General features: G+C 50.0%; 2 protein-coding genes across 2 annotated transcripts; one reads left to right on the forward strand and one right to left on the reverse strand.

Moving 5' to 3' along the window:
• Positions 1 to 12: 12 nt before the first annotated feature.
• On the reverse strand, positions 13 to 25,833 carry LOC128711766 (transcriptional regulator ovo). Its single transcript, XM_053806656.1, has 4 exons — positions 25,629 to 25,833; positions 1,236 to 4,387; positions 317 to 1,024; positions 13 to 198 (listed from the first exon to the last, which is right to left on the reverse strand). Exons 1-4 carry the CDS (start codon positions 25,831 to 25,833, stop codon positions 13 to 15), a joined length of 4,251 nt encoding a protein of 1,416 aa, XP_053662631.1.
• On the forward strand, positions 7,552 to 8,748 carry LOC128711777 (RYamide receptor-like). The gene has a single exon (XM_053806667.1). It carries the CDS (start codon positions 7,552 to 7,554, stop codon positions 8,746 to 8,748), a length of 1,197 nt encoding a protein of 398 aa, XP_053662642.1.
• Positions 25,834 to 25,959: the final 126 nt, after the last annotated feature.

The raw sequence follows: 25,959 nt of genomic DNA on the forward strand, positions 1-25,959 counted from the left end.
GCGTGTCACTCCTCAGTTGTGCACCGGCATCGGTAGCGAACCGAGCAGATTGTTCGCAAACGCCGCATTGTTAAACTTGAAGTGCCGCTTGTCGTAGAATTTGAGCAGTGCCGGCGAGTACGGATGCTTTTCCTTCAGATGCATATAGTGTACTTCCGGTTCGTTCGTCGTGTGGCCACATTCCTCACACACGTACATCTGCAAAACAAAGCAAAGAATCATTAAGGATGGTTGTTCCATTTCATTTTGCTAGCAGTTCATTTCATTTGCAAGGGATAAAGTCTACCGAAATGGTTCTAAAGCGGTGGTTTCCTACCTTCGTTCGACGCTCCTTGTATGCGTACTGATGCTGTACGCCGTGCACCTTCAGGCAGTGTGACTCGAGCGAACAGCGCTGCGTGAAGGACTTTTCGCACAGATTGCACTTGTACGGTCGGACGCCGGTGTGGGTGCGCGTGTGGCGCTTCAGATCGAACGTATCGTTAAATCCCTTCGCGCAGAACGTACACAGGTAGCGTTTGACGTCCGAGTGGCATTTCATGTGACGGTTCAGCAGCCGCTGCAGGCTGAACGTTTTCGAGCAGATGCGACACACGAAGCGGTTCTGGTCGTCGTCGGTGTTGGTGCTACCGCCGTTCGTGCCATTGCTGTTGCCACCGTTCGTCGCAACCGAACCGGGCGAACCGCAGCTGTTCGGCGAGGACGCGGACGACGAGGATGACGATGACACGGACGATGGGGACGTGTTCGAACCGTTGTCGAGGTGGTGCTGAAGATGCTGTTGCTGCATCTGTTGCTGGTGTTGCTGCTGCTGTTGATGGTGGTGCTGCTGCTGCTGTTGCTGCTGCTGATGGTGGTGGTGTGTGCGCTGTTTCGTGCCGGCCGAACCAGACAGTTGCTTGCCACCACCATGCCTATCGTCGGATCGCATCCGGAGTGGTACGTTCTCTATCGCGAGTGGGTTCTTGATGCCGTGCCCGCCGTTGACAAACTGCAGCTCCGAGTCGGCCGGAAGTCCCAACTGCTTGGAGAGCGGCAATGTACCGTGCGAGGGGGTGGTGACCGGGACGAATCGAAAACGAAGCGAAAAGAAAATGCAGATTAGTTTACCTTGTACGAGCGATATATGTTGAAGTCGAAGAGTTCAAATAGGATATGGAGAGGTCGCGTCTAATTATTACGTTATGCAAAGTGTACAGAGCTGGTATAGGTGTAGGCGTTGTCTTGAAACTTACATTTTGTATCGTGGTGGCGAGCACCGCCGGCGGTGGACCCGCAACCGGTACGTTGTGCGCGCTGAGGCTGGCCACCGCAGCGACTGCTGCTGCGGACGATGCGGTCGAGGACACCGATGAGGTGGAGTTGCCGCCGGGCGATCGTACCCCACCGGTCGACCGTTGGTGTGACGAGGGTGGCTGCTGTTGCTGCAGATGAGTGTTCTGGCCGCCGGCCAGCTGCAGATTCATCGCGAACGGGCCCTGCAGCGGTTGCAGGCTCTGGTGCAGATCGAAGTCCAGCGATGAGCCACCGCCGGGCGACGGTAGCGAGAGATTGCTGTCGAGCTGATCGTAGCGTAGCAGCGGCTGGAACGAACCGTACGTACCGGCACCGTTGGCCGCCGTCTGCAGGTAGCTCGGCGGCTGATTGCCGTCCTGTGCCGCACCGTGGTACTTGCTCGCGAGCGAATGCAGCGTCGTGTGCTGATGACCTCCGCCGAGTCCGTGTTGGGCGCCGAACGTAGCCGCCGCCATGTTGGTGTATTCGCGGGGCAGCACGAGATGGCTCGCGTGTGAGTTACCACCAGCACCGCCACCACCGCCCGCTCCACCCTGCTGCTGATCGGCTCCCGTACCAGACGACGGGTACGCATCCCCGAGCGGATCGTGCACGGTATCGATCTGATGCAGCGAGGCACTCACCGAATCGGGCGTCAGCGACGGTGTCGAGGTGAGTTCGAGATCGTTACAGTTGCTCGACTGTTCGTCGTGCATGCCGCGCGAGTAGAGGGAAAATTCCGCATCGCTCAAACAGCCGTCCAGCAGTCCGTTCGGGCTGGCACCGGCCGAAGAGGGGTAGGTGGTCAGTGTCGCCGTCAGCTGCATCGAGTCGCCCATATCCATCATCGAGTCGGCGACATCATAACCGCCGGCAGAACCGGCGCCACCGCCCGCCCCACCACCAGCCCCATTGCCTCCCACACTGTCACCCGTGGCGGATGCGTACAGGCCGTGCAGGGTGGGATCCACCTTCGAGTCGTACCCGAGATCAACCTCATCCTTCAGCGCTAGGCCGAAGTGATTGTGCAGCATCAGCGTGCAGTGTTTGCCCATGACGGTCGCTGCAGCTGCTGCGGCTGCCGCCGCCAACGTCCCATTACCCTGCTGCCCGTTTCCTCCCGCACCTCCACCGCCTCCTCCCCCTCCTCCTCCGCTGCCATCCGTCGCGCTGCCGTATGTGAAGCCCGTGCCGAGTCCGAGTATGACACCGCCTCCCAGTCCGCCGCCACCACCGGCACCGCCCAAATCCTGACCATCGCATTCGAGCGAGCTGAGCAGCTGCTGGTAGCTGGCAGCACTGTTCGTCAGGAAGCCGCCGTTCGCGTTGTACCCGTTCAGTCCTCCACTCGCACCGCCTCCCTTCAAGCTTTCGTAGAACGGTGGCAGCGACCCGGTCGGTGGACTGTTCGGACCGTAGTTGGATCGGCCATCGCGCCCACCCATACCACCACCGGCGCCACCCGCCCCGAGCGCACCACCTCCGCCGCCGCCTCCACCGGACGAAAAGTTGATACCGCCACCGCCTCCGTTGCCGGAGCCGGCACCACCACCGTTCGAACCACCGCCGGATTGTCCACCACCACCACCGCCTCCACCACCGTTCGAAGAGCGACCGTGGCCAGCGGCACCCTGCATGATGCCGCTAATGACAGCGGCGGCTGCCGCTGCCCGGGCCGCCGACGCACCCCCTCGATGATGGTACGGTGGTAGATGGTTGTTCAAGATGGCGGCCTGCCGTTCACGGCGTCCGACCAGTCGTTCCTCCTGTTCCTCCCGCTCCTGTCGCTTAGGGATGTGATAATCGATCGGTTGGTCCTGCTCGGGCTCGACGGTAAGCACCACCATCGGGCGCACCTTCAGATCCACCGCCCGCGGACTATCGTCCAGACGCTGCTGTTGGGGGTGAGGAGCCGCCGGTGGTACCGGTACCACCTCGTCCGCTGGTTGCGTCTTTCGCACTGCTGGCGTGCGTTGAATGACCGAGCAGCGAACCACGGCACCGAACGGGACGACCGGTGACGGTACGCGCTCCTTTGCTGGTGGTGGTGTCGGTGAGGGTAGTCGCAGCCGACGCTGGTGCTGCTCACTGCCCGGAATGTTTGGTTCCTCGCGTACGATTAGCTTGCCGCTGCCGGCTCCGCCCGCCACCACTACAGCCGACTCCTTGCGCGTGTCCTTGATACGGGCCGGGTGGTTGTTATCCTCATCGTCGTCGTTTTCCTCCTCCTCGTCGTCCTCCTCCGTCGATGCCCGGCGCTCCTGCTGTCGGATCGGTTTTTCCATGGGCACCGGAGGCAGTGGAGGTGGTGTTGGTGGGTAAACCTTTCGTTCCGCGTTCGTCAACACGTGCCCTCGCGGTCCAATGTACGGCGCGGGTCCCTCGGTAACTCGCAGACACGAGCTCACGATTGCCGAACGTCGCTTATCGTACTTGGCGATGGCCGCCACTGTCGGGACCGGCTCCTTCTGCTCTTTGCGCTGCTGGGCCACAACACCGGCCACGCCGGTTCCTTGTGCTGGTGGTGGTGGCGGTGGAGGTGTTGCTGTTGGCGGTGCTGGTGGTGTCGATGGTGGTGGGGTCGGTTCGGTGGGTTTGCGACTCACCAACGGTACTGGGCGCGGTGTTACCGCCGCATCCACCGTCTCTTCGCTACCACTCTCACCACCATCCTCCTCGTCCACCTCACCCTCCTCCAGCTCCTTCACCTCGGCGGTACCTTTCACTGCTTGGTGTGCCGGTGGGTGGTGGAGCTGTGAACGACGCACCCCTCCACCGGGAAACAATCGCTGTTGCTGCTGCTGATGATGATGCGGTACCAGCGGTGAGGTGGACGATTCTTTGGCAGAGGCACCATTGTGCCGTAGGCAGAGTGCTGTGTTTCGGTGGTATGCTGCTAGACTGCTGCCGCCGCTGTTACTGTAGGCAGTGGTTGTCGCTGTCACCACCGCTTTGCTGCTGCTACCGTCCGACGTGGTAGTGGTGGTTATGGAGGCCGGGCTGACGTCCCGCTCCTTATTCGCTGGGGTGGCAAAGATCGACAGCGATGGAGAAGCCGCCCGCTTCCGACACGGTGGACTAAGGCGATTTTCTTCGCTGAATATGTCGCGCTCTGCGGATGGAAGCCGAAAAGAATCCAATTAGAATATGGTCAACATATTATACAATTATTTAAAAAAAACAAATAAAAATGCTTTCACGTTTATATACCACAATGTGTTCCTGGTTGCCTACCTTTAGGCGTAATATTGTCCATGAATTGTTTGAGAGCCAATTTCGGATTCGGATGACTCCTCACTAAAAATTTATATGAATGATTCTTTTTAAAAGATTCATTAAGCAAAGCACTACTTAAGTTCACAGTAGAAATATATGATTATTCATAGAGCCTTAGCTTGATTGTTTGAATCGCTAAACATAGTAGTAACAGCAACAATAAAAAATATGTATGTTGTTGCTACACTTAGTTTTGATAGTGACTGAGACAAAACCCACACAAACCAGCCGAAACACCAACCAAACAGTGCAAAGGTTTTTTGTTTTCTATTCCGCAAGAACACAAAACGCCCCGTTTATTTTCACCGCCCTCTCTCTTTTTTTGCGCACCGTTCAACAATGCAAAACATGTGTCCGGTAATTGTTGTGCGTTAGACCTTCCCCTTGTGCTACCGCTCCTATTTCTTCAACAACGTTCGTGCGTGCATCCAAGGTGTTTGGGTGCCCGCTGTTGCTGACCTTTACATTCCCGCCCGCCCCAAAACTGACCTCTGCTCCAGACTGTGGCGGTGGTGCGTCTTCTGGAACATGAAGCGTTACGCATGACGCGTTCGCCAAACCGCGCCCGCTTGCTAATGCGCACCCGAAAAAAAGGGACCGAATTTGAAATGTTAAGTTTGTTAAGGGATGCGGGAGTCGGCGCGCATAATGATTGCGGGGGATGATACTAAACGCGCGCGTGACTCACGTGTCCTGGAAGAGGTGGGTCGCCTCGGGCGGGCTCATTTCAAACATATTCACGACTTTCAATACTGTTAATCCACCCGGAATGTTCCACCGCTGTTCATTTTCTCCGCTTCCATCCGGTCCTACATTGGACTTGTAGAGTTCGCGAATGAAATCGGAATACTCGAAAGATCTTCGTCTTCTCGTGCGATCCGCACGATGGAACGTGATTATTCGTATATTGTGTTGCCACCATTTGCATCGAATGTCCTTCGGGCATGTCGTCGTCATCAGGGAGGGTAAATACGAATGAATATTTCCCCCGACATTAATGAGTGGTGCGTGAACTCTTTTGAAACGCTAAAGTGTGTGTGTTGGAGTTGAGATTTGTTCCGTTTGCTGTTGATTGAGATTTCGCATTTTTCCCACGTGTCCTCACCAGTGGCATACATTAATTGATGCTTTTTAGCATGATTTAAACAGTCTAAATAAATCACCCTTGTTCGCCAGTCAATTTTTGCCCTTTTGGAAGTGTGGAAATATCGCAATTTACCGCACCTACTGTTGCCAACTGGCAACTGCTACAACGGCTTGTTCAACGAATTGCCATTTTATGTTAACTTCCGGTGGTAGTTGTTTTTTTCTTCTTATTCGTGCGCATTTTTATTTGGGCTAAATTTTGTGTGTGACATGCATACGCAATCACAATTCATTCGCGGCACACCCCACGCAACAGGTGAGTGTAACATCACACAATATTGAATGGAATTCTTCACCACTTTTAGCCCTTCGCCCCCTCCAACGTGATGGAAATAATGATGTGAAGGGGGGGAAAGGGGTAGTGCTTTCCTTTCCCCTTTATTTATGGTGGGTTTTAATTATTCCTTTTTGTTTTAGAAAAAAAAGCACCCCCGTAACCCGCTAAAAACGGAAGAAGGAAGCATTCTGACGATGGTCAGCATATGTGCAAAGGGTGCGCGAAACGACACACGCAACCACCGCTACCCCCATCTGCCCAAATCCATTCATATTCTAATCGAATCTGACAGCCACTGTCTAGCATGCCACACACCACGGGTACATATACGTAAAGAACACACCAGCGAGACGCACCAAAGTGGCAAACGCAGCAGTCGAGCAGGGAATGTGCACGGAATGGCTAAACAGTCTTCCAGCGGACAGTGCTGCAATGAAACAATGCCTTCCACCCCTCCTAATACACACTGATCCCATCCCGTTCAGTTCAATGAGGTTACCCAGGCAAGTGTGTGTGTGTGTGTGGTGGGAGTGGGGGTGTTCCATCCAGAACAATCAAAGCTAACAGTCGCCGAGTGTTTGCTACTGTAGGTGAAATGGCAATGAATTATGCAATTTTAAGCATTCTTTCCACACTGCTGTGTAGAAAACTGTGTAAATAGAAAACTTTCACCCCTTTCCCGCTCGCATGATGTCACACGCTAGAGTTATAAAACGAAACCACAGCCACTCATTAACATAACTAAGGATTATCGCGGCTGTACTTCTTCATCCGCTGCGTATTAAAAGCCTCGTACTATTAAAAATACCTCTTCATTCATGCGAGTACTCACACATCATCACCCTATTTACAGTTCGTTGCACTCGTAAATTGGAGAGTACAAGCATAAGGAGAGGGAGGGGGGGGGGGGGGGGAGCGAGGGAAATTTCCTACCACAAACAGCAAAACAAGAGGGAGCGTGTGAGCGGGCGCTCATAAAACTGGCGTCAATGTGTAATCACATCACAGACAAATCAACGGGTGCTTGGGGCGAACCATCGCATCATGATGCCATAATGTTGTCATACTACTAACCGCGCTTGTTTGTCTGTCAGTAAACGTGCGATTTTAGCGCTTAAAAGCAGCGCTGGCTGCTAAATAAGATGAATTTGTCATGCGAATTGCATACGTTTAGGCGCCCCATCGCTTATTCTTCGCCCGAAGGTATGCAATGCGCAAAGTGAATTGCTCTAATGTTTGCGTTTTTCGGGCAGATTCTTCTTTTTACAATAAAATAAATGTAAATTTCCCTAGAATCTGAAGCCTTTCAGTGGCTGTTGAGTGCGGGAAGGCCATAGAGATGTAGCACATGCACGAGTCAAGCAATTAGCCTGCCGGTGCCAAGGCGTTAATGCTGAAACCCTTTCCACAATCCACACACCTCCTTGGGATGCGTGTGTTTGGGGGGGTGCAGTCGAAGTCTGGGCACGTGTACCAGGTGGAGGAGGTGGTTGTTCACAGCGTGCGACCGCTGAGACACTGGAACCACAGTTGTTATCGTGACATTGGTCCGGAAGTGTCCGGTAGTGCGTTGGAGCATGAATCTGTCCACCAACGCATCGCTGCTGAACGCGTCCGTGTCCGCGAGCGAAGGTGAGATACTGCTCTGCGACGGTGCGTCCACCATCCCGGAAGGCATAGCGAGTGCCCGGTTTCAGGTGCTGGTATGGGCGGCCTACACCACCACCCTGGCCGCATCCATCGTCGGCAACTGTTCCGTGCTGGCGATCGTAGCGACCCAGCCCCGGATGCGCACCGTCACCAACCTGTTCCTGGCCAATCTGGCCCTCGGCGATCTGCTGATGACGCTGTTCTGCGTGCCGTTCTCGTCCGTGTCGCTGTTCGTGCTGCAGTACTGGCCGTTCGGGGCGGCCCTCTGCCGAACGGTCAACTACTTCCAGGCGGTGTCGGTGCTGGTGTCCGCCTACACGCTGGTGGCGCTGAGCGCCGACCGATACCGGGCGATAATGTGGCCGTTACGATCGCGCCGTCGGCCACCGCGCCGCCCGGTCGCACTGCTGCTGATCGGGGCCGTATGGACTGGGGCGGCTGCCACCGCCCTACCCATCCCGCTGCACTCGGCCCTCGTGCAGCCGAGCGCATGGCATGCCCACTGTGACCAGGCCGTCTGTACCGAGGTGTGGCCGGATGCCAGTGCGGATCGGGCCTACTCCCTGGCGCTCGCACTCGCCCAGTTCGCCCTGCCCCTCGCCACGCTCGTCTACACCTACACCTGCATCGGGTGGCGTGTTTGGGCCCGCAGCACCAACGCCAGCTTCCCGTCCGCCTCCGTGCGCCAGTTCCGCCGCGCCAGAAGACGCACCGTGCAGATGACGCTAGCGGTCGTGGCCGCGTTCGTCATCTGCTGGCTGCCGTTCAACGCGCTCCTGCTGGCACCGCTCGACGATCCCACCTGGCCACCGTTGCCGTACCTCTGGTTCACCTTCCACTGGCTCGCCATGTCACACTGCTGCCTGAACCCGCTCATCTACTGCTACATGAACGCCAAGTTTCGGGCCGGCTTTCGGGCGCTGCTGCTCCGGCCGGTGGTGCGGCACTGTCGGCCGTGCTGCTGCCGGCGCGGTCGCCATCACACAACGACCGTCAGCAGCGAGCGACTGCCCGTGGGAAGCGCGGAGGTCGAACTAACAACCCAGACAAGGCCGAAACCGTTAGCCCTGCTCGATTTGCGGCGTACCGCACCGTCGCCCGACACTGTTTGGCCGGAAGATTGAGTCGCAAACGCGGAACAAGATTTTGTTCCGCACAGTAAAGATGTCAGTGTATTGTTACATTATTATTATTTACCCAAAATAAATTATTCAAACGGTTTTAATATCATCACAAAACAGTGTCGTAATTTAAATGATTTTCGGTGAGGGATTTGCTAGTGCTAAAAGGTAAACAAAATGGTAATGGCAAATAAAATGGCTTACTGACCAGTATTCAATGAATCTGATGAGGAGAGTCATTCATATGAATCTTGAGTCAAGAGTCATTCATATGAATCTTGAGTCAAGAGTCAATTAAATAATGAATCTTAAATGAAGAGTAATTGGAAACATCAATTACAAGTAAAGAGTCATTTGAATCATGAATCTTAAATAAAGAGTCATATCATACTTAAATCATGAATCCTCAGTAAAGAGTCATTTGAACCATGAATCTTAAGTCGAGAGTAATTTGAATCATGAATCTTCAAAGAAGAGTCATTTGAATCATGAATCTTAAGTGGAGAGTCATTTGAACCATGAATCTTAAGTCGAGAGTAATTTGAATCATGAATCTTCAAAGAAGAGTCATTTGAATCATGAATCGACTCTCAAAACATCCATGAATCCTCATTTATTCAAAAATCTTTAAGTATTCATGATTTTCCGCGACAATTTATGATTCTTCAAAGGATCATGGATTGCTAATAAATCCAAGTTGTAGGACATCAGCTTCTGAAATAGGAATTAACTGTACTGATGAATTATCCCAACGACTTGTGAAGACCAATGGAACAGAATTTACTAGCGACTATTTTCGTTTATAATTCGTAGTACTCATGATTCGTGATGAATCGTCAGAAGATCCAGAGGGTTAGAGCGATCGGTGTGCCACTGCCACAACCGCCGGGACCGGGACTTTGTCATATCAGCCGTAATTAAGCGTAACAATAATAATAAATTATTGCATAAGCGAGCCGTAGTACCGTCGGGTCAAGTGCACACGTCTTTTGCCTCTCCTCACCGCAACCGCTTCTCGCCTGCCGCTCACGGTTAATAAGGGAAAGATCAACAACCTTTCACGCTGTGTTCGAACACACACACACACACCTTGGCGCCCTGGTTCCTCTTGGCAACCCCCACCCCCTTCCACCCCGTGTTTTTAGCCACCAAGTTTGCACCTTTTCTTGCAGCTCATTACACCCTTTCGAATTTCCTTTCGAGATTCCGAGCAGATGATGATGTTGATGATGATGAGCTGCTCTTGCTGCCGTCATTTCCGGCAGGCTAGAGCAAAGAAGCTGAAGGAGAACAAAACAACGCAGCAAACCGAACGAAATCAACGCGCGAACCAGGAAAGTCCAGTTCTTTCTATCGCTTTGTATCGTGCGGCGGGGTACCAGAAGATGTTAACTGATGGCTTCCTTTACTCGCACTCTTTCTTTCTCCACTTCAGAAACCACCCCCCTCCCTCCCTCACCATATATTGAAACAGAGCAAGTAAAAATTGCTTAGATTATTATCCTCTAAACCTCCTCTCGCTTCCGCCTCCCTTCCCCCCCGAACGCCATCCCTCCGGAGGAGCTCACTACTGAGATGAGTGCAAGAATTTTCCGCTGCCATAACAGCGATGACGATGAGACACACTACCTTTTGCCGTCTCTTTACTACCCCCTCTTCACATCCCTCCTCCCCCTCGCAAACTCTTCTTATACGTCTGGTTTTCTTTATGTAGAATGTACTACAACGTTCTTCGGTGCGTTGTATTGTTGGTGCGGCTGTTGTTCCGCTTCTACCAGCAGCCATACGATGATTTTGAAAAACCTCCAGAGCAATCGGAGAGAACAGCGCTCATTGCGCACTGTGCTCAAGGTACAGGTTACCACCTCATACACTTGGTCTCCTCCCTCCCCATCCCTTCCTCCTGCCCGTCACATCCGTCCTCCCCTCCGACTGGCAAGAACGCAGCACATATCTCGCCGTTTCTCTCTCACTCTCTCTCTTTCTTATTCGCTTTTTTTCCCTTCCTGATTTGTGGCTGCATTTCAGACGACTCACCGTACCCAAACCCTGCCCCATTCCATGTGTGCGAGGGGTGGTGTTTGCTGGTGGAACAGCAGGGAAAACGCGCGAGAACACGAACGCTAGGCAACAGCCACAAAGCGGCCGCGAACGGTTTTGTCTGGTTGGAAGGAGAAAAAGGAGAACCGGTACTCAACGGAGCATACGGGCTACGCACTCACACATCGAACTGCCCCCACCCTCCCACTCCCTTGAAGCACACGCGATCCGGTCCCGCGCGTCAAACGCACCGCGATCGGGCTAACTGTATCCACGCGAGATCCGTTCGTCTCGAAAACGCTCTCCTTCTCTCTCCTTCTCTCTCTCTCTTCCGTTCTGAAGCGAAATAAGTAAAAAAACACACACACACACCCGGTCAGCTCGGCACGGGTTCGTCGCCTGAATGTGACTTGAAGTCTTTCGTTGCTCGGTTTCGCTTCAATTTTCGCCCCGCGTTCTGTTGTATTGTTTTCCCCTGCTACCCTCCCCCTTCTACCCTTCGGTTTGTCGATTGTCCGAAAATAAAAAAGCCACGTTATTTTTTACGTTCTTTACACCTCTTCTCCTGCGTACTCTGTTCGCGCATTCCACCACGCGCAACATAGGGAGGGTTTTTTTTGTCTCTTCTTAGTAGAAAAAAACAGTATTATAAAAAAAAAAACACACACACAGCGCGAAGATGGGACCTGCGCATGATCGCGTGATCACGTTATTCTTCTTATTTTGTCGCACTCGCGCGTGTGTGTGTGTGATCATGATGATCGTTTGGCCCAGGGTCTAAAGGGAAGGAAAGATAGAAAACCTGCATCGAGAAAAGGCAATCAACACTACCCTTCTTCTCACCCCCTCCCCCCTCCGGTTGTTCCTTCCGCTTCGTATCAAAATCCCTCTCTTTCTCTCGGCTTTGGTTTTGTTCTCTCACATTTTTTTTATTATTTCTTTTTTTTTGTTTGACTGTCTTACAACCAACGCACAAAGAAGATTCTTCTCTTTCCACCGATGGACAGCAGCGTTTCATCATTCTAGCCACGAACAGCCGCTTTGCCTGCTTTGCCCCAACCCGCACCCGTGCTCGATTGTTCCGCACGAACGATAGAGTCGGCCGGCCAAGCGACGAACCCCGCGAATGGGGGAGGGGGGAGGGCGGAGTTCGTAAGAAGAACCGTTCGAAGGACTTGTTTTATTCTTGCTTTACATAAAGAAGCTCGCGGAACTGTGCCTCCACGGTTAGCTGCTGATCCCCGCACCCCACAACCCCTTTCCAACCCTTTTCTACCTCTTCCACGCATCCCCCTACCCCTCCACCCTTATAAAAAGCCACCGAGAGGCTTTTGTGTTGTACTACGTTGGAATTCAGCTGCCCGTTCTCCTGCTCATTATGCGCGATTTCTCGAGGAAGCAGCGTTTCGTGCTGTTTCCTGATGTATGAAAGCAGACGAGCTACATGGGGAAGTAGGCGAGTGCTATTAGAGAACAAAAAAAAAACATCAACGCGACGTTTTATCCATTCTTTCCGTTTTTCCAGTGGTCGAAAAAATTGGGATGTTTTTCTTAATTATTCATTTTAATTGTGACGGGGCCTTCGCCGTACAATCGAAAATTGGGAAAATGTGTTCCAATTTCGGGGGGGAAAACGTGCCTTGCAACAATGATTGTAACGAGCAGAGGGAATGGAAATTTTCTTATTTTCAATCTTGCGTTTGCTTCTAGTTCGTAAAAAAAAAAACAAGTCTTTTCTTCTCGCAGTGTGGAGTTGAATAAATTCTAGCGCTTTACATGCGAGAAAAGCGTGTGGTAGCGAACTGTAAGGTGGTTGAATGTTGAAACCCCCGTTCTGAAGCGCACTTTAAGGCTCGATAGGCCCTTTTTTCCTTACGCGAGGGGGAGAAGAAGAATGTTTCCACACGGAGCGCAAGGGGAGGGAAGAAAAACAAATCTCCCATGGTATAAAAACAACTACCGAAGGGAATTTTCCGCATCGCGCAGCACGCCTATTATGATAGACAGAATCGCTTTTCTCGGCATCTCGAAAGCATCTTGAAACACGCTAGAGAGCAAAAAAAAAAAAACACCAGAAGCAAACCAACGGACCTGAACCGGAATTGTGGAGATAGCGAGAAGATGGAGCGTTGCTGGAAGCAGCTGGAGGAACGTGAAGTATAGAACGAAAGCGGTGGCTCTTCTACATTTTGTAGTCTCTATAGTGGAGTCGTTACCACGCTTGGGGATGTAAGCAAGGCAGAAGCGCTTTCATAGAATAGTGGGGTTGGGGATGAATGGTGGAAAATATAACATTACATTCCCACCGGAGCGCGCACACTACATCCGGCGGAGGGATGGGGAATTGGGAAGCGTGAAGGGAGTTAGTTGTTTCTCTTCCGTTCTTTTGCTTCCTAGTTTGTGGATGTATTATTTTCTTCCCTCCTTCTCCTCCCCCCCCTCCCTTGCCCACTTCACCCCCAGCTAATCTTGTTTCCTTTTAGACCCCCCCGTAAGGGAAAAACGATCTTCGTCATAATTTCAGCATTATTGCGCACATGACTCTACATTCTCCCGTGCAACCGTGCAACCCCTTCGCCCAACACCCACCAGGGGATGGACAGGTCCGACTAGAAAACACACCCCCCCTTTCAGACAAGAGGAAATCTTACGCCCGTAAGAACATAACAGCGCAGGGGGTTGGAAAAAAGGCTCAAAAAGGCTAGGGATGGAAAGGGGCGAGGAGGGTGGGAGGAGGGGGTAAGCGACGGGGAAGAAGATATTAGAAAAGCGAGAAAGACGAACAGAAGAAAACACGGCCCATTAATTCTGGGCAAAAGTAACCCGGGTTCGTGGCGTTTTGCCCGCGCGTGAAAGAGAAGCAAACGCGCGAAGGAAGGATGATGTGGTGTGTTCTTTTTCTGCCTTATTCTTACATAGGTTTAACAAAAAAAAGCCAGCTTCCTTCGAGCAACAAAAACAAAAGGGAAACACACACACACACACACCGAAGCAGCGAAAGACGTATCCCACATGAAAATGAAGCAAAACTAGCGGACGTCCATCCACCCTCCTTTCCCACCCCCCTCGATACCCGCCCTTGCCAATGACAGTCCCGCATGCCACCGCCGAGTGCCGGAGCGCTTCTTTAACCCTCGGGGGAACAATCTGAGCAGAACTGATTTTTCTTGATTCTTGACGTGCCTTTACCTTCGCCTGGCTTTTCTTCCATTTACTTTGTGTGTCTGTGTTGAGGGGTTTTTTTTCCTCCTCTTTTACTTCCCCGTATGTTCAGGCTCGACCAGCACAAAATCTCGCGCACGGTGAGGTCGCACGGGAATAGAAAAAAAAAGAGGCAAAAAGGATGAGAGGCAACAGAAACGGATCGTTGAAATAAAGCTTCTAACCAGCGGGAAGAAGCGGGGCGGGTTGAGGTGGATGGGGAACGGAACGGAGGGAATGCATAACTTGAAGATGTTTGTCCAAGCGAGAAAAACACAGCGAACGGCAGATAATGCGAGCGAGCAGCGTTCGAAAGCAAGAAACTGAATGCTTTTGCATGTATCCTTTTCTTTCACTCCTTCCCGCATTTTCCACCCTCAAAAGAGGAAAAAAAAGGCAGAGGATGAGAGGAAGAAAGGTGATTGAGTGTGTATGTGTGTGCATGTGTGTGAGGACACAACAAAGAAACGGGTAATAAACCGGAGTGTTCAACGCTGGTTGCACACGCATGCGGCCTGCGGTGTCGAAGAAAAACGGAAGACTTCAACAGACGAGCAAGCGACGAAACTGTAAAATTAAATATGAAATTATTCGGCGTATTTTTTTTTTTTAGTTCTACTGCTGCCCAGAGCGAAATATGTCGGTAAATATTGGTTCGAATATGGTTTCACTTGATGCGAATAGCCCATTATCGTTTTTTGTTGTTGTTGTTATTATTCATAAACGGATGATGGTAAATAAAAGCGAAATTAAATCCTTGGTGGTAACTTTTTTACGATCGGCAACGCGCGCTTACGCGGCGCTTGGTTTTTGCATGACGATGGTAAACAGATTTATCGCATCCCGACATTACGAGGCTAAGATCGAAATGATGGTTCAGAAAGAACACAGATTTAGATTCGTTTTTTTTTTACTGCCCTGTTAATTTCACTCAAAAGTCTAAGCGGATGGAACGAAAAAAAAAGTGGATCATTTGGGATATTTTTTATTAATCCTTTAAAAACAAGCACACCCCCATGATCAATAAGGGTGGAAGTAAAGGACGACACTTGCGGGACAGGGGTTTGTTGCTTCTTTCTCTCTTTGCTAAGCATTTCCTTCTTCCTGCCGCGGAAAAGACTCGATCGCACTATTGGTGAACAAGCGACGCGACAAATGTTCCGCACAACATCAGTTGGTTGCTTGGTACGACGAGGGGTGGGTACTGGGCGGTGTGCGGGTACGGTTGGAACAAACCATTGCAGCACAACATTACAAACAATGCCGGCCTCCGGTTACCTCACCCGCCCCGCTATGCCTTGCCACCCGCCCCACCGGTGAGATGAGAGCAACATCAGGTTTTATCAAGGTCAAACTTTTAGAAGATATTGACCTTGCGGGCGGCGGTGTTGCGGGCTGAAGCACACGTTTCGCTACAAAAACCACTCGCCAGGGCTCTTCCCAACACGCGGCACTCGAAGATGAGGAAGACCGTGCGGTCTTCGGCGGGTGAACCAGGAAGGGGGCGAATGGGGAGGGGGGAGGGTGGTACCACCAGACGGGTGTACCGTTCGCAGAGCCGGCCCCGACATGCGCGTTCATTGCTGTTTTTTTTTGTCTTTCCTTCTATGCGCGCTCCGGTCTTTTCCTTTCTTCTCTCCTCCGGTTTCATTTTGTGCTTTAATTTTTTGCCTCTTTTTCGGTTTCTTCTTTCGCATTTTGTTTTCTGTTTGTGTGTGTGTTTGTTTCGTCTTCTCGCGGACGAATCCACCGTGAATAAATAACGCGATTTCGTGGCGGACGAGCAAAAAAAAAATCGCACACTCAGTGTGAGGTGTGGGGCTCGGGAGGGTGGCCACATCGTGGGTTGAAGGTGAGGGTCGCTTTTTATAGCCGGCGACATAATACCCTCACCCCCTCGCCAACCCGTCATCATCGATGTGCGAGAACATTTCCGTTACGGAACATATTCCAAAGCGGCATCGGACAAAGAGGCGATCGAGCGAGAGAAAGAGAGAGAGAAAAGATAGGAAAAAGAAAAGAAATGCACAAAAAAGAAAATGCCAAACTCGTTTTCCGAAGGTAAAGTGTTCCGCGATTTTGCACAACCACAACAAATAGGTGGGAAGGCTCATCGGGTCCTCGCTTAAACTGATGTCGGGTGCTGTCGGGGCGGGAACACCCAGACCGAAACATCACCTTTCGCCAGTAAAATATTTATAAGCTGCGTTCTGCTATTCTGCGCGAACATGTTTTGGCTCTTTTCGACGACAAAAAAAACAAGCAAAGCAACATCCAATTCTCTGCTGGAAAACAGGACGTTTGCGTTGGTTTGGTTCATTTCTTTTCGTAAGCCTTGGGTTGCCAAACTGCACCGCTTGGTGGTCGGGAAGCAAAACTCCCAACCATAACACTGGATTGCATAATGGCGATATGACCTAATAAAAGGGCCTGAAAAACAGGGTTTGAATTTTCCATCCTGTGAGCGCTTCGCCTCACTTTGATCTTCATTCTTTCTTTCTCTCGCCTTGCGCTCATCGCGAAGGATTGCTGCTGGTAATTAATTAGCAATGCAAAGCATTAAAGAATACGATCGAAATGAAATACTGCAAGGAGGATTTAACGCTTCTATAAATCAATGCAGCAAATGCTCTAAAACACATCATTATTCATCGTGCTCCGGACAGCCGTTAATGGCCGATTATCTGTGAAGCTCGTAAAAAATGATCGTTTATTTACTAATTTATCTGCTTTTTTTTGCTTTCCGTTTATGCGCACACACTAAACCGTTTATTTATTAACCGTTAATGCACACACACACACACATTAAATGCAACCCCTACCGCATCCACCCTTAAAACTACCGGTAATGCTAAAACGCACCTGGGTAGCGACTTCTCCCCCAATATCCCCATTAATCCCACCCCCCCCCCGCCCTATCAAAGCAAACATCATTAAAAAAAACCCCGGCAATAAAATTGAACCAAATCATCGTAAAATACTCCTCTCGCTTTCACGGCCACACTCGCACAAACCGCGCGCAAACAAGGAGTTGCTTTAAATGTGAATGAATCCTTGACCTAAAGACGAAGGCTTCTCCTTAGCCGCCGTTTGGCGGATAGGATAGGTGAATTGAAGGAAGAAGAGAGAGAGAGACAGGGTAAGAGTTGTGCGACAAAGAGGAGGGGAGGGGAGGAGGACTTCACACATCGCGAAGGAAGGAAACAAATAATTATGCTCAACTCAATACCCAATAATATGAATATGGAAAAAACACACACATTAACCAAGGCGCAACAGGTAAACACAACTGCAACAACAAAAAACAATTCGAATGGGAAAGGATTAAACGGGATCAGAAACGGCGCTTCAATGACGGAGGGTTGCACGTTATGCAACGCCTGCATAATACCCCGCGAAACGATAAATACGTCCTTTTTATGGCTATTTTTATTTGAGTTGAGGCGTTTGGGTTTGGGCGAGGCAGACGCCGCTAACCACTGGGTCGGTTGCATTTCCTTGGAGACCTTCAGGTATATTTTTATTTTTTTATATATAAAGAAAATGGTCCAACATTTAGACCAAAGACGAATGAAGTTACAGCACGAGAAGTTAAGGCATCGCCAGAAATTCTTGGAGATCTGGACAAACACCTTGACGAATCCTGAAGTTGACTTGGAGTTTTCAACATTTTCAATAACTAGACCAAAGACGAATGAAGTTACAGCCCTAGAAGTTAATGCATCGCCAGCTTTGATGCTCAGTATTAATGTCCGATTAACAACTTACAAGTTAGAGATCCAGAAATTCTTGGAGATCTGGACAAACACCTTGACGAATCCTGAAGTTGACCTGGAGTTTTCAACATTTTCAATAACTAGACCAAAGACGAATGAAGTTACAGCCCGAGAAGTTAAGGCATCGCCAGAAATTCTTGGAGATTTGGACAAAACTCTTGATGAATCCTGACAACATCCACGTTTTCTTGAAATATATGAAGAAGTCTTTCATTTAACAAATCTCAAAAAGTACCTCTTTTTGAGAACTTCTCAATGTATTCTCCGCCTGTTTTTTGGAGAATTCATATAAAATTGTAGCTCAATAATCGTTCGCTTAGTTAGAATTTGTTAAGAAATTTGTAAACGAGCTCTTTTCAATGGAAAAAATATTTAGAAAATTCAAAATATTAAAGTTTTCTCTCGATTCTAAGCATCAGCTGGATGATTTTTAAATGATGTTTAGCGTTTATTTTTTTTTGCACACCTATTGTTGATGTGTGTGCGCACAATCCCAAGAGCATCCAACGCATCCAACTTGCTAACCCTGATGACACACGCACAAACCAAATACACACACAGAGTTAAACGTCATGTCCTCACACTCCCTCAACCTTTCGGGGGGAGCGAGAAGGGGTTGGCTTTTCCTTACTCCTATTCCGGGCCATCTGTGTGTGTGTGTGTGTGTGTGTGTGTGTGTGTGTCCGTGTTTCATATTCCTTTACGGTGCAAAAGCGTCAGAAGGTGACAAACATTAACCGGGTAAACCCTTTACCACCACCCTCCTCTCAATCTCTTCCCCCCCCCGCACCCCCTCTTCACCGGTAGCGAAAGATCTTGAAACGCGTGCCGCAAAGCCGTTTTTCAGCGTTGACGGTCGCGCGCCCGCTCGCCACAAAATCCGCAATCTACAAGCGCTACACACAGGCGTGTGCGCGAGCTCGCGGCGCGTGTAGGCGAGGACACCAAACTTGACCTAGATTTTTGTGTGCTGTGTACCGCACCACACACACACACACGCGCACAAACACACAACAGCGCCGAACCGGTCTCCCTCTGGAGGTGTTTTTCTTTTGCGTATGTCACCTTATCGCGTATCAAATTGTGCGCGTTGTAAAGAAAGATTTGCATGCATTTGCTTTATTACGAAGAAAATGGATTGCCGTATGTGTACACAACGACACACACACACCCGTTGGTAATATGCAAATAAACCGGGAGGACTGCATGAAAACCCCTTTGAGGGGGGGAAGGTGCGTGTCGGTGGGGAGTGCGAAGCAAAATGTTTAGTAAGTAATGCGAAAAAACCAAACAACAAATCTGCGCGTAAATGCAGCCTTTCCTACCCTTGGAACGAATGTAACACACCAAACAAACAGCCAGCGCAGCGAAGTTGCAGATTTGGTCGGTTATGAGATTATGTAGATGTGGTACCGTTTTGTTTCCGATCTCGTGCCACCACCGGCACACGGTGCCGGGAAGGACAGCGCGCGTCGCGACCGATTGAGAAAGAGAGCGAGAAGGGGGTTGGGGAAGGAGCGGCAGATCGTCATCCAGCCCGACATTGTTCCGTGAACGATCGAACGGCAAACAGTTTCGTGCAGCGCCAAGGCAAGCGCGCGCAAAACCATGCCCGCCTCACCGCCCATCGGCTCGGCACGCTCGCGGGCCGCTTCACCACACCGAAGACACTTGTCCGCCGTGTGTCCTGGAAGTGAATGCGGGTGTGCGCGGTTGGCTTGGCAGGGAAGTGGTTGCAGATTAACAACGGTGCGACACCGCACACAGGCAAAGTCGCGCCGATCGGAAGCTGGTGCCTCGCACAGCAACCACCAATGTCACACACACACACACATGGACACGCTAAAAAGCAACGGAGAGTCGTTAACCCTGACCTAAAAGTGTTGCACCCCCCCACCGCTCCCTGTTCGTATAAACACGAGGGAAACACCATACGGCCGGTGGTGGTGGATCGCGTTTGCATTTACTAGAATCGATTGATTGTGACTGCTGGTCCCTTCTAGGACGAGCGCGCACAGCAGATCGCATTGAGTTTTGGGGAGTATTAGCACAAACATAAAAACTAAATCTCACGTGTGTGCAAAGTGGTCAGTGGGGCACAATGTTTTATGCATGATGCCTTTTCATTGCCTCTGTTTTACAGCTTTTTTTTGAGAAAATTTTCACCAATGATTTATAGCTGATGGTGCTAATAATCTATCACAACTAATCAATATACTAAATAGAAAGATCGTTTTTTTAATGCAGAAAAACATACGGACATCGAGCAAAAGCTCGAAAAGAACAGTTTGAATGTGCAGCATTCGCAACCGCTTGACAAAAAAAAAACAACAGTTAACGAATAAACAAACAGGCCCTCATCTCGGCAGCGACCGAACAACCATCTGCCAACATCCGTACCCATATATACCGTGCATAAAAAAAGACTGTTTGTCCGTCAAATATACGCGGGGAGCCAGAATCTATGCCAAGACCAAGGCCTTTTTCTCTTTCCGATTCGCTTCTTTGCGTGCCCCCCCCCCCCCTCTCTCTCTCTCTCACACACACACACTCTCTTTCCTTCGCCAAAGTGACAGTTGGCGACCCTCAGAGGTTGACAAAAAAAAAATACACCACCCCTCGCCCACTCTCCCCTCCCACACTGCTCCCCCCACATTGTACAACTTCTTCCTACAACGCTAGCCGAGAATCGCGCATAGGATAAAGCGAGTAAGGAGATGCATTCGCGCGGTGAAACGAAAGACTTCAATCGCACCCGTAAGCGACGAACGTGCCATGAAAGAACTTATTTAAGCCGAGTTGCGTCGCGGCGGTCGGCAATGAGGGTGGTGGTGGCAAGGGGGGGAGGAGGGCGGAGGGGTAATTCTCAAACGGTGCTCTGTGTGCACCTGTGTTGGTGTGTGCGTGTTGGACGACAAGTTCGGAGGGAAATGATATAATAACCCCTCACCCGTCGAACACGAGATCAAGATCAGCACAACCTGTGTGAACGAGGCAGATAGAAGAAGGAAAAAGAAGAAGAAAAACAGCACGCAAAACACATCTCGCGTTTCTTGGGTGTCTATTTAGAGAAGGGGGTGGGGGGGGGGGGGCGTGTAACACTCGTGCATTGTGTCTAGCGGGGAAGCCGATGATGCTGATGCTGTGCGTGTTTTGCCTGGGTGAGCGAAACCCTGTGCACAGTAGAAGGGGTTCACCTCGACCACGAAAAAGCGAAAATAGCGTGCGGCGTCGGTGCAGAGACCCTGAGACGACGACAGCGACGGGCGCGAGAGATGCATATAAACTGCTGTCTCTTTGCCAATGCGCGACCATCGCACAACGGTGGGGGGGGGGGGGGGGGGGGGGGGGAGATGAGCGGCGAACGGGTAACAAGGATGAACCACCGTACCACCGTGGTGAGAAAGTAGATCGGAACAGTATTATGCGCCATGCAAGAAGTAGCTGATTAAATGGAAGGTTTCTGGTGGTTCATGCAGTGGAAGCCCATCATTGCGTGCAGGAAAAGCAACGCCAGTGCTGTTGGTGGATTTGATGCTGATTCATGAATATGAATGAATCTTCGCACTGAATGCATTAATCTGAATCTCTAATTTGAAGGTTTCAAGAATCGTTAAAGATTCATGAATCCTCGAGTAATCAAACATTCTTAAAGATTCGGGAAATTTTTTGTAGATTCATGAATCCTCGGAGAGTCATTCAATCTTTATGGATTCATGGATATCTCGGGACAACATATTTGAAGATTCATGAATCCTCTAAGATTCATTAGCCGTCAAAGATTCATGGATCGCCAAAGACTCATGAATCGTAAAAGATTCAAGATTCATGGAATCTTCAAAGAACAATTAATCTTTCTATAAACAGGATTAAAGGAGTTTTTAAATTTGTTTTGTTTCTAAAATAGGAGTTTTTTTGATAATGTAATAAGTACAACTAGCAAATAAGTATAACTGTAATATTGGGTCTTAGAAGATTCAATAACCTGTTGAGAGTTGACTACTGATTTGAATGACTCCTTTTCGAGCACTAAACACTAAAAGCAAGCCTATTTTCATTCAACCAAGCACGCAATTCAATTAAAATGTGAAACAACACTTGAGCACAAAAAAAAACCGAGCAACTACAGGCAGTCCACCAGAGGGCAGTGGAATATTTGGAGCTTCTTTCTTCTTCCTTCTCCCGTGGGGAACAAAACACGGGTGGGGAGAACAGCAGCAGCAAAATAAATTCTAGCATCGTCAAAAAAGGCGAGCGATTTGTGCTGACGCAGCAACAACCCCGAAAGTACGGCCCCGACGGTTCACCGGCAGCGCAACAACCATGGAAAGGAAAAATAGTTTTACTTCACACATTACCCCCCCCCCCCCCACCCCTCCACCCCTCCCTCTTCGCTGCTTTCCCCAGCACCCTTCGCTTCTTCTTGCACTTCTTCCCTTTACTACTCATACGCGCGCGTGTTCGCCACTGCCTGGGCGTTCCGGTGTAAATCAGGTAACTTCAACGGCGGCTTGGCGACGAACCCGAAACGCGCGTGCACGGAAGAACATTTCCCCGCCCCCCCGCAAATGAAGGGAAGCGGATCGGAAAGATGCATCGTCGTGTGTAATTATTTGCTGACGTTCGGTAAAATTTTGCTACCACACACACACACACGCACTAGAACGGACAACGATACATGGGTAGCACAACGTGGAAGAGGGGTGTTTGAGGGAGGGGGGGCACTGGAAATTTGAAACAATTGGCGACGAAAATGGAAACCAAATGGACAAAAAAACACACACAACAGCACCAATGCAACCGATGGATGTCGTCACAAATCGCCCCGAAGCTCACTTCCGCCTCCACATCCCCACAAACCGCTTCCCAACAACCCCTCAGCCTTTTTTTTTCCGTTGTTAAAATTGTGTTCTTTTCGGCTTCGAATGAAATGAAAATTTTACAAATAAAGCGAGCAGTAAAGGACGGTGGTTCGGGCGGGCGTTTGCAAAACATTGTGTTGCCAAATCCCAACACACCCATCCGAAACGCAATCGCGACAGTGTTACTCTCGCTCTTTTTCCCCGCATAACAAATCTTCCCTGCCGCATGTAATCCACCAAACCACCCGTGAGGTTGCTTTTCTCCCCCCTTGTTCCGTGTGTTGGCTCTTCTATTTTAAAAAGCAGGAATGCATTAAACTCCGAACGGATTATCTAACGAAACCGGCAACCCAACGTAGCATTAGCATCGTCGGGATGGCTTTTGTAACGGGGTCTTCCCCCTGCTTCCCCTTCGTACGGTTGGGAAGGCGGGGAAAATTCGGGCGGCAGGAGAGAAAAATATGCATTCCATGTGTGTGCATCCCATTAGCCGAAGGCATTGCAAAAAAAAAGGGCACTCAGCCAGTGTACCGATATGGTTATGGGCATGGGAGGGGATGGTACGCTGGGGGAAGGATGCAACGCACATTGCAGGACGCGAAAAGGATGCAAAGAAGCACGATTTGAAATGGAAATTTCGCGACCGGCACAGACCAACCCCCGGCAACAACCCACCCGGCGTTGGGTGTTGTGAAGGAGGACAGAAGCATCCTTTAAGCAATTGCATCAAACATTAACACTGCATGAAAGAAGGGGACAGGGGGGGGATTGTGCAATCGCACAATGAACCAGAAACCTGAAGCGGGTGCATGTGCGTAACTTATTCCACATACGTACGTACGTACGTTTGTGTGTTTGTATGGGTAATGAGTTTAAGCCGAATTTCAATAGAGAATAAGGCTAGAACAAGGCAGAATCCACCGGGCAGGTGTGATATCTGGGGCGCTAGGAGCTGTCTAGGAGTATCTTACTTCCCTCCATCCTTTCCTCCCCCCCCACAGGAAATGCATTTTGCATAAATCGGGTATAGTACGATACATGGGCCAGAAGAGAAACAGAAGAGGGAAGGTAAAATATAGCGCCTGGATTGAAAGCTGTTACTGATTGACATGTTTGAGTTCAAAACGACCTTACTCATACTGTTCTAAAATAGTCTTATTTTGTAATATAAAATTTCTCACTTTTAACTTTAATCTTTTTTTTATTATTTAGAACTTGCCCTTTTCTTTATATTCCATTTTTCTCAGATACATACCAAAGGTAAGGACCGGCGTTAGAATTATTGCTAATGGCAACAACAAATCATTTAAATCCCAAATAAGATACAACTACATCAAACAGTTACGTGACACGGCCTAAAACCGAAATATGCTAAGGCAAAACGTCCTATACAACCCGCGACGGCTACTACCACCACCACTACTGCACACGCATACACACGCTCCAGTTAAACGCAACGAGAGCAAAAGTCATACGGCGGCCGAGAAGATCGAGCTCGAGGACACTGAACCACGTGTATTCAGATTATGCTAAATGCGCGCCGACCCCTTGTACGCCGGCCCCGAATGAAATACCCCACCACCCTCACGGGTGGCGGCCGTGTCCCGGGTAGGTTCTTGATCGCTTGGCGCTGATTGAATTTGAATTATCTCGTAAACGCCTCAATTGAAGTGAATTCTTCTCGAACAGTACTGCTGAGCGCAGTGCCACGGTGCTGGGTGGAGAATAACAGGGAAAAGCAAAGCTTCTGGAGCGCCACATTTCCTACCTTCCCAAAACACCTCCCCCTCCCTCCGCCCGCTAAAATTACCAAAAACCATTCTTCGCATCCTTTTTTTGTTTTCGATCGGGTGACAATTTCATAACACCACCCAAGCCCGCACACACACACACGGAACCCCAATAGCACAGCGGAGCAGTGGAAGACACACGCACACCCCATATGGGGCGGCGGTACATGGCAGCGGCAGAATTTATGCGCAAGCGTGGAGGGGAGGGACGTGGACGCGTTCGATGTGTCGCATTTTGAGCACTGAATTCATCTGCGGACGAACGGTGCTTCATCTTGATTCCTGCCCGCTTTGCATGCTGATTCGGTGCGGTGTTCTACTCGCAGTTGGCGCGACTTTACAGTTTTGTGCGTGTTGCGCCTCATTGCGACCGATACATGGGGAAAGTTGTGGCAGAATTTGCAAGAAGGATGCGGTACGGTGAATGCTAATAAACGACAACACCCGGGCACAGGTACGGCGATCGAAACGGTAAATGTTGGAAGATTCAGATTTTTTAGTACAGTGCCAGAATTTTGCTGCTTTCGAACAATGAATTGATGGCAGCCGTAGCCGTACAAACTCGAGTTCTTGATGCTCTGAGTTAGTTCCGAAACGATCCCAGTGACTTTAACGCTATTAAATAGCTTTAATTAATCTCCAATGGTTTGTACTAAAGATCCTGAAATTTTAGTACAAACAAAGTGTTTCACTACTTTACAGCAATGAACTGGCAACGGACTAATGAGACAACAACAGGAAACTCTAGTTACATTTTGATGAGCAAAATAGTGCAACCAAGAATTCTTCACGCACTTCGTATCTCGTCTGAGAGATCTTGTCTAGTGTGAAGTTATTGATTCTTTTTTTTGGAAATTCCTTTTCTTGGAGTACGACCCAAATAAAGCAAAGATATAGTGGCAATACATAGAAAACTGCCTGTGTCTTAAACGCAATTGCTGAAGTACCTTCGCTCTTCTCAGGAATTCTAGTGGGAAACCCTGGAACTCTGTTCTAAGAATAGAACTCGACCTGAACTCAGTAACCCCGACGGAGTAGTGCGGAATTCAAGGGAAATAGACAATTCAATTCCCTTACTATACAGAGCCGCTTCCAATATCCCAAGAAATCAAGATGGCCGACGTGCGTGAGTTACTCTCCAAGGATTTCCCCCAAAACGTTAGGCATTTTTACGCAAGATAACCTCAAAAAAACAACAGGAATTGAACACTTACCGGCCGAATCGTCATGCTCGCGCTTTCGGGACACCAGCGACAGTGGTTCGTTGCTGCCCACCTCACTACCGCTGCCCACACCGTCGTCTACCACGCTGCTACCACCGCCACTGCCCGGTCCGACGTGGCTGTTTTTCTGGGCCTCCTCCACCAGCCGCAGCTGCTGCTGATGGAGCCGGTTCTTGATCAGGAAGATCTTCGGCATGTTTGAGGACTCGGTTGCACTGCTGCTCTCCTGCTGCTGCTCGCACGCTTCCTACGGATACGGTGCTAGGGGCACCCACATACACACGCGCGTACACGCGCCAGTGCTTCTCGGTGCTTCCGCGCG

The sequence above is a fragment of the Anopheles marshallii genome, chromosome X (assembly GCF_943734725.1).
Source record: "Anopheles marshallii chromosome X, idAnoMarsDA_429_01, whole genome shotgun sequence".
NCBI lineage: Eukaryota > Metazoa > Arthropoda > Insecta > Diptera > Culicidae > Anopheles > Anopheles marshallii.

Excerpts from the sequence above, each read along its gene's own strand:
- LOC128711777 (XM_053806667.1), top strand. The coding sequence starts at position 7,552 with ATGAATCTGTCCACCAACGCATCGCTGCTGAACGCGTCCGTGTCCGCG.
- LOC128711766 (XM_053806656.1), bottom strand. The coding sequence starts at position 25,833 with ATGCCGAAGATCTTCCTGATCAAGAACCGGCTCCATCAGCAGCAGCTG. Across the intron at positions 4,388-25,628 it reads CGAGCATGACGATTCGGCCG|AGCGCGACATATTCAGCGAA; the intron begins GTAAGTGTTCAA and ends TTCCATCCGCAG. Across the intron at positions 199-316 it reads ACAAGGAGCGTCGAACGAAG|ATGTACGTGTGTGAGGAATG; the intron begins GTAGGAAACCAC and ends TTTGTTTTGCAG.